Source organism: Neltuma alba, unplaced genomic scaffold (genome assembly GCF_004799145.2).
Source record: "Neltuma alba isolate B1F8T4 unplaced genomic scaffold, ASM479914v2 tig00010124_pilon, whole genome shotgun sequence".
Taxonomy (NCBI): Eukaryota; Viridiplantae; Streptophyta; class Magnoliopsida; order Fabales; family Fabaceae; genus Neltuma; species Neltuma alba.
In genome coordinates this window covers 281,861-290,730 of record NW_021635075.1, presented here as the reverse complement: position 1 = coordinate 290,730, position 8,870 = coordinate 281,861, and the positions used below count along the sequence as shown (strand labels likewise).

Sequence of the window (8,870 nt, the reverse complement as noted above, 5' to 3'; positions counted from 1 at the left end):
CAAATTAAAGCTAAAGAATTAAGAACGGGAAACATAAACGTGGGGTTAGTCACAGAATTGTTAGACATTTATGTGTTCATATGTCTTTTTTTGGGCCTTATCCCTCCATTCTAAGTCCAAAGTAAATACGGTCCATTAGTACCATCTTCACAATCCAAGCCCGCATTAACATTAAGCTGTTTCATTGGGTACCATATGAATACTTATGATAACACTATTCAATTGATCCAATTAACTTGGTGTATTTTTTTTTCCTTCTAGATATATTGCATCTCAAATAAAATTATCTTTAATAGAAGGATATCTGTGTTTAGTAAAAACAAAAAAAAAGGTGAATTAATTCCTGAGAGCTCCCAGGATTAAGATATGCCTCAGGACTTAAATAGAGCTTTTTGATATATACTTACAAATAATCCATCAACAAGATTTTCACATTAGTATAGGAATTTAACCTCACAACCTTATAGATTATGAGCCAATTTTTTTTTACCAAACTAGACAAACTAATTTGATATCTTTTCATGACTTCATAAGTTGTATTCGTGTAAAATTCAACTCTCTGGTTGATAGGGGACCACTAAAACTTTCAATTATTATAATTGATTTAGTCAGAACTCTTTTTAATAGAACGTATCATGTTATATATATTATCTAATGTATAATGCTACTTTTCCTTACGTAATGCTTCTCCATGAATTTCATGAACTCTTAACTTATAATATAAGCATAATTTTGAAAAATTCAGAAAGTTCAGAAAATTGCATTCACATTTCAAACCAGCTGAAAAATCGAAAAGAACACTTTCAATAATGTTGAATGACATTGTTACAATCTCAATTTATTAATGGTGACTGATGATTGGTGCCTTGGCTAGCTCCAAAATACTGTAAGGAGAACAAGCTTGTCCATAGAAGCAATCCTTTGAAGCAATCTCATATGCGGCTTCAGTTTGATGGCTATATTGATCAAATCTGAGATACTTTTTCCTATCTTTACAGAGAGATCCACCTTCCGGGTAACAAGGATCCTGAATGTTTGTGAACCCTGTGAAACAATTCAAAGAAGAGTATTTTATATTGTAAAAGGAGTTCAGCATCTAAATAACGGTCTAATTAAATAAAGGGTTAACATAATTTTTAGTTACTAAAATTTGATCTCATTTTGATTTCAGTTCATAAAACATAAAACCAATAGTTTTAGTCCTTGAAATTTGACTTCATTTTGATCTGCCTGCTGATTTTCGGCTTCTGGTTTCAAGCACCAAAACCACTGGTTTCAAGTTTTAGGGACTAAAACTGAAAGGAGATCAAATTTTAGAGATTAAAAATGATAGCAAGCCTTAAATAAAATAACTATGCTTACCATATTTTTGTGGATTATCAGTGATCTTTTTGTACACATTGACGACATCGTATACTGTAAATAGTGAACCGGAGAGTGTACAACGTAACTCTTGCAACCTTTGAGGAAGTTTGTCTGCGAAGTATCTTGATTTGCAATCTTTTGTATAATTATGAGGCTGGCAACTTGAAATGCCCGAAACTACAAATTTTCTTGCTCCCAGATCGTAAAGTGTCTGTGAATAGACATTCAAATGAAATTTGAGTCATGTTGTATATAAACAATAACTTGGAATCTAACGATACAGGTATACAACATCAATGTTTGCATAAGGCAAAAGCGCACCTTTAATCCTTAAACTTCACATAATAATCTTTTATTTTGATCCCTTAATTTTATGCATAAAGTGTCTTTTAAGTCCTTTAACCCTAACAATGTTAACAAAAAATGCAGACATTGAAAGTTTAAATATTAACAAAAGCATTATTAGATTATGCTGGTATATTAAGTTCAATGCTGACATATCACTGGAAACTAACAATGTTAGAATTAGAGGACTGAAAATACATTTTTAAAATTAAGAGGATAAATTAAAACTAAACTTTGTATAAATTTAAAGAACTAAAGTGCACTTTTGCTGTTTGCATAATAATACAAAAGTTATTAAAGTTTAATAAACTCTAATATTTTCCATAAAGCAAAAATCAAGATAACTTATAATTAGTTTACCTTGATATGTTTTGTGACTTCATCAAGAAGGATATCTGCATACTTGTCTGGACTGAATTTGTTGCTGACGTTGTGACTCATAGCATCGTGGTAATCGTTATTCCCAATAAAGACAAGGTATAGGGAATTGGCCAAGTGATCTTGCAACTTCTCTTGATCCTTTATTGCTAGTGGAAGATCATTTTTCACAGTTGATGTGAAGCATCCTACTTGTTTTGCTAATGTTAAGCATTCTCCCTTCAACATGGGGAAAAAAAAATCATTATTAAAGGACATTTAATATACGACAAAAATTAGATCAAGTTACTCATATTTGTTAGATCAGGTTTCCCAATCACACTTGTTATTTTACTATGATTAGTTGTTTGAATGCACATGTGCACTTATAAATTTACTTATGAACTTGATCTAATAAATATAAGGAGACTGTTCTTTACTATATAGATATATAATATTAAAATTGGTAATGAAATAAGAATAGTCATTTCAATTTAATTTCTTACCGCTCCAGTTGTGTTTAAGATCCCGCATGATGCAGATGCATAAGATATTCCTGTTGTAGTCTGACTTCTTTCAGAATCCGAGAGGTTTAAGTATGCAGGAGGAAATGGTAAGTCCAAGTAAGATGCTGTATGGATAAATACAAACATGATAAGTGTTCTATATTTGGATAATATACGCAATTAAAGGTTAAAAACATTGAAATAATTATTATATCTAGGCCAATGTTTCAACTATATATATGTTTGTATTAATACTAAGAGGAAATTTGCAACAATTACAAACAAATACTGGCTATTATGAAAATACTCATGGTTCAATTCTCTTGACAACATTAGAACCTAGCTAGTGGCTTATTCAATTCATTCGAAGACATAAGATGTAAGAGCTCGGCACATGATTATCTTTTCATTATTATAGCCCTCTCTTTTAAAAAAATGCATGATCATAACCAAAAGATAGAGAGAATTTAATTTGAGTTGTTTACAATAGTTCAAAACATGTTAATAATTAACTAAAGAAACAATTAATCCGCAGGTCGTATAGTCTATCTCAATCAACGGTTTTCAAACTCAAAGATGGATGCCCATAACGGATCAAACTATTGAAGGCCCGGTTTAAACAAAATAAACTACATGGATCTGATTCAAAGTTGAGGCAAATTATAACTGAGAAAAAGTATTTAAACCACAAATTAATCAAGAAACATACCGATAAAGTCAGCCATATTTCTTCCATTGGTGAAACGACCCCTTATATTATGAAAATCAATTGCATAAGGCCATCTATTAGGCTTTGCTGGTGTGTTCAAATGCATGTTGTTTCCAGGATCAAGATGGGAATCACCAAACACATACAATGCTGGCACAGAGGCATTTGCAAGCAAAGCTTGGTTTGAAACGAAGCAGAAAGACAGAAACAACATCAGCTTTATTGAATTTTCCATATCTTTCTGCTTCGAGTATGGGAGCTTTTTAATTAATCAATCACCAGTGGAATTGATGAATGGAGTATCATAAGTATATATAGAGAGAGGGGTATGAATATTTTTGGCAAAGGAAGCCAAAAATAGATAAAGAGAGTTGAATTGGTAAACGTCGTATTTGTGATAGATAATAATAACGCATTTTGGAAGTTTTGGGAATTTGTTTTGAGGGAACGGATAATTTTTAGCCTCATATAAAATAGCAAAACGAACTGAATGTTAATATTAGTCATGGGATCTGGTATTATAACAAGCCTAGATTTTGTTTGAATATAGGAAAATTCACCATGATGACAGCACATTAACTAATTACGTAGGATCTATTATTACCGCATGAGAATAGGAGATAGGTGTGAAAGGAACTGATTTAGAGTGCTCATCTTCAGGATGAGCATCCAAAGCTTATCCTCTAATGCAGGACCGTTTAAATTTGAAGAGTCCATATGATATTTTTTAATTAATTATGTCTGAATAAATAAAATTATTTTTTAATAAAGTGATAGTTAAGAGATTATTTTTATTTTAGATTCTATACCCATAAAATTAATTATTTTAAAAAATAAAAAATAGGAAAATATTAAATCCAACGGGTCCCCGTGTGAAGGGGAAGAGAGAGAGTTAATGGTTGAAGAAGGAGAAAAATGAATGGTTAAATATAGCCATCTCCTCCTCTGCCGTTTTGAGTGACCAATGATCTACCGTTTTGAGTGACCAGTGATCTAGTCTTGATTTGTCTTCTGAAGCCTTATAAATTGTTTAATTTACCCAAACAACTCTTTCCTAACTTTATTATCATCTATCAAAAACATGAAATTGTTCAATATCTAATGGAGTAAATACCCCTTTTTTGGAAAAACCACAATAGCAAGCATATAAATTTTGGGTGACATTAGTGAAAAGTCATTAGTTTTCTACATGTCACCCATATATTTCAACTCATGAGCTAACTTAGAGATTGTTCGAGCAAATGAACCATCTTCACCAAGTGCTTTAGCAGCAGCGTCCTGAAACACTTGAACTCTTCTACGAATTTCATTGCCTTCCTGATCATCTTCCATTATCAACTTCACAACCCTTGCAACTTCCTCTTTCATTATAATCCCATTCTTATTCTCATCAACTTTCGGCCACATGGCAACCTTAAACTTCTCAGTTAGCAACAGTGCATTCATTCTCTGCTCTGCAAATAATGGCCAAACAATCTTTGGCTTTCCATAGAGCACGCTCTCTAATGTGGAGTGTAACACCTAACTTTCTATATACTAATAGGATCATTTTAACGTTTGTGAATAATTAATGCCAAGTTTTTGACCTGGGAAAAGACAGGAAAATTTTTTTCCCCTTCAATATTGGAATCTGTCAATCAAACATTTCAAACCTTTAGAATAACTGACGACTGATCCACAATCAACCCTACTTTTAACTTAATCTATTATCACATAGAATGATTTCATACTGTGCAATCTTATAATATTATATTAAAAATATAGCAACTATCTTGGTTGATAGCACATGCTTGCACCAGGCAGTGCTTGCCTACTTATAAAGTATACAAAATAATATTTGCATAAAGCAAGTAGAGTTACTTGCCCATATAACATATACAATAGTACAAATATTAACTTATCAAAATATTCTACTTCATAAGTACATAATATAGCAGGCATCTCTGCTCTTCAACCAGCTCACCTTCTTCTTAAACATCCTTCTTATCCTTCGGGCTACTAGCCTTTGCTATTCATCATGAATGGGGAGGGTGAGATTCTAAAGAATTCCGGTAGTAGTAATTTCCATCAAACAAATGTGTAGATTACACAAAGCATGCAAAACAAGCCAAAGTGGAACATAACCTTGCAAGCTAACGCAGTTAAGTATTTATGCGTAATGACTGATAGACAAGCTGAATAAATAATGCGCAAATAATTGGCATATATTGCCCCATGTCTATCAGCTATATGTGATCACGGCTAAATAATCTATGCAAGGAAATGAGGATTACATGTTCTTATGCTTTAAACAGCAATATGGCACAAACAGAAATGCAGCAATCATACACAAGTGTAAGGTAGGAAAGAACTACTACCTGGTCAGCTTCCCTCCAAACCAAACCTTACAAATTTCTTCGTCTTTTGTTTCCTTTGTGAGTTTGAGCATATATCAAAACCTATCATATTCGTAAGGGTAGATCAATATTCGATCCAACTATAATTCATAAATTAAATTACTCTCTTTAAATCCCAAATCTTCTTTAATCTCTACCCTTACATAATAGTTGGTCATCCTGGACAATTTTTCTTATTTAAACTATTCTCTTTGGAACACCTCCTTCCTTATATGAACATATAGTATTACTTTACTTAGTAACTGGATATCGCAATAAATACTAAATTCAATCATTTAATCTCTAAGCTTCCCATAGCCTCAGTAACATTCTCAATAACTTTATTAACACCTAAATTCCTAGCTATCATTTAACTCCCAAAAACGCTCAATATAATTATGTTCTCAATCTAGAGCTTCCAGATTTCTATGTATCTCCAGTCGACACACAAACACACGTAACAAACATATATAAATATATCAATTATGTTTTAATCACTCCTTCCATTAAACCCCACAGCCTAACCTCCTCGTGAAAAACAATTTCAGATTCAACATTCTCCATCCCCAACTTCCACGGTCAGCACACACAACAATCAAATTCATACATATTCACTTATATAACCCCCAAAATTCTCGCTTCAAAAGCGCCACAAATAAACTATTAAAATTTGCAAATTATAAATATATAACCCGATGGCCATTCATCTATTATTACCTGTTTCAGCCTTGAAAAACAGAGGAACTTAATATTTAACGTGCAGAAAACATGACATGCAATCCCATGACAACTATATTCAAGCTTCTAACAACTTCCAACCATTTTCCTTCCTATCCTTAAAATTCTTTGACAACCCAGATTCGGATAGCCAAAAACCCGAAGCAAAGATCAACATGCAGTAGAAATCAGCACATGCAGACCAAAAAAACACCATGCAAACTAAAGCAGCCTCATTTACATGCATATATATCAACATCAAATCTCTTTCTTCCTAGAACTTTAGAACCCGACATCCGTAGCTTCAAAAACTCAGCCGCAGTTTCGGAGTCACATGACAGAGGTGTAGAGAGGGACATGAAGACCTTAAAATCACAACTACACACTCCATTCTAGTCCTAGTATACAATTTCTGCAACTTGATACCACAACTCTCCACTTTCTCTCTCTAAACCCGAACGCAAATCCATCATCAACTTCATATTCAGCCACCAAATGCAGAAAACAACAATGGAAGAGTGATTAGGAGACTCACCTTGCTTGATTAATCGGCTTGCATGTAACTCAAACACCTCCGATCGCTCCTCCAGCCCCGCCATGCTCTGCTTGCCTCGCCCTCCTTCTCTCTCTGTTTCAAGACTCGGGCAGTAATGAAATGGGAAAGAAAATGAATTCTGATGGTTACAAGGATGGGAAGCAACACGTGGGTGTGCATGTGGCTGATTGTCTTGACCATTTTGCCCTTCACAATAAACCTTATCTTCACTTTGATCCTTTCTATATTTTTCTGAACCTAGAGAATAAACACAGAAATTACTCCACCATGTTTTATATGGATTTTCCTTATCCATTAGCTTTTGTGACCCTTGAAATAATTTCCCTAAAAATTTTGGGTCAAAAATAAACTCATAACTATTTTCCTTGAATTTTCTAAGAAAATAACTCTTAATTCCAAAAATTAATCATTAACCCATTTTAAGGATTTTATGCCTCAAATAACTTCTTTACCTCATAAAATAATTTTCCTAAAATTTTCTAGTTAATTAGAAAACTCTAAATATTTTTCTTAGAATTTTCTAAGAAATAACCCATTTTACTATGAAAATAGCTTTAAAATTATTTAAGCCACTTTTTGGGAAATGAAATTTTTCAAAATATTTCTAAACCTTGCAAATAAATATTCTATAATTTTCTCCAATTGTAATTGGGCTATTAAATAATCTTAATGAATTTTCTCTTTTTTGCTCATCTTGAGTCAAAAAATTCAGAATGTTATATGGAGTTCCAACCACAATGAGTCAAAAACCCACCGATAGAGTAGTGTCTCAAAATTTCGATTTGTGGGGCCCATGATGGGACCACAAAGCCTTGGCCTTTGGTTCTTTCAATAAACCCTTTTGGTACGTGGTCGAGAGGGTTCGCATTTTGTGAATTTAAATAAGCCGAACTAGTAGACCCGCTTGGAGCCCTCACAACCCACAAGAACTTATGGCCACTCATTTCTAACCCAAAGGCTAGCTCGTGAAGCTGGTCATGTGTTAGTGTTCCTCCACTCCCTAAAGAGACATACAAAATAGAGTTCTTCTGCTGATTGTCTAACCATTTTAAACACTTTTGAGGTTGACTCGTTTATGGTGGTTGACTCGTTTATGGTAGTTGACTCGGTCTTCCAAATGTGCCCCACTGGATAAATGGGAGGGGTATTTATGATTATTTTCTTGTAGTGATGTTATTGCCCCTCGTTCAAGATCTAGGAAGCTATTCACCATCATACTGCCAAAAGGTCAGTCATAAAAATAGAGATAATTCTGGTTCTTGTATTCTTGATTAATGAGACTGAGTACAGGACATGATTATATATAGACTTGACTAGTTCAAGACTTAGGGGACACGTGTACAATGAGCTGTCATTAGCTGGATCCGTTAACTATCTGTAACAAACTTAACTCTAAGAGGTTAGAGATATATCTCACATTCCCCCTACCAATAGAGACCTAGGCTTAAGAAAGAACCAGAATAAAAAAAAACAAGAATTTCAAATGTCCTCGTCATCATTGATAGCAGCAGTTGCGTGAGGCCCAGTGAAAACATCTGACGTTTCCAAAGAGATAATGTTGAGTTTGTTTCTGCAGTAGAAAAATAAAGCACTAGACTGTGCTTTTGTCAGGACATCCGCTACTTGGTCAAACGATGGGACATAGCCCACTTGAACAATGCCTGCAGCAACCTTCTCTCTAATAAAGTGAAGATCAAGCTCCACATGTTTGGATTTATTGTGAAGTACTGGATTGGCAGAGAGTGCCACAGTTCCAGAGTTGTCACACCAGATGGTAGGCTTATTTACAACAGTAATGTTCATGTCTTTAAGTAAAGCCATTACCCAGATAACATCAGCTACAGCATCAGCGACACTTTGATATTTAGATTCAATGGCCGAACGAGATACCACTGGTTGTTTGCGAGACATCCAAGTAATTGGATTTGGATCGAGGTATG

The 8,870-nt window shown here is 33.9% G+C and overlaps 1 protein-coding gene across 1 annotated transcript; it reads right to left on the bottom strand.

Annotated features, from left to right (window-relative positions):
* Positions 1-841: 841 nt before the first annotated feature.
* On the bottom strand, positions 842-3,517 carry LOC114754244 (GDSL esterase/lipase At2g04020-like). Its single transcript, XM_028943033.1, has 5 exons — positions 3,283-3,517; positions 2,574-2,698; positions 2,071-2,307; positions 1,363-1,576; positions 842-1,044 (listed from the first exon to the last, which is right to left on the bottom strand). Exons 1-5 carry the CDS (start codon positions 3,515-3,517, stop codon positions 842-844), a joined length of 1,014 nt encoding a protein of 337 aa, XP_028798866.1.
* Between the last annotated feature and the right edge of the window lie 5,353 nt (positions 3,518-8,870).

Bases quoted from the DNA above. Each gene is read 5' to 3' on its own strand.
- LOC114754244 (XM_028943033.1), bottom strand. From the start codon at position 3,517: ATGGAAAATTCAATAAAGCTGATGTTGTTTCTGTCTTTCTGCTTCGTT. The intron at 1,577-2,070 runs GTAAACTAATTA...GTCTATTCACAG, and splicing joins AAGTCACAAAACATATCAAG to ACACTTTACGATCTGGGAGC. The intron at 1,045-1,362 runs GTAAGCATAGTT...ATTGTTTCACAG, and splicing joins TGATAATCCACAAAAATATG to GGTTCACAAACATTCAGGAT.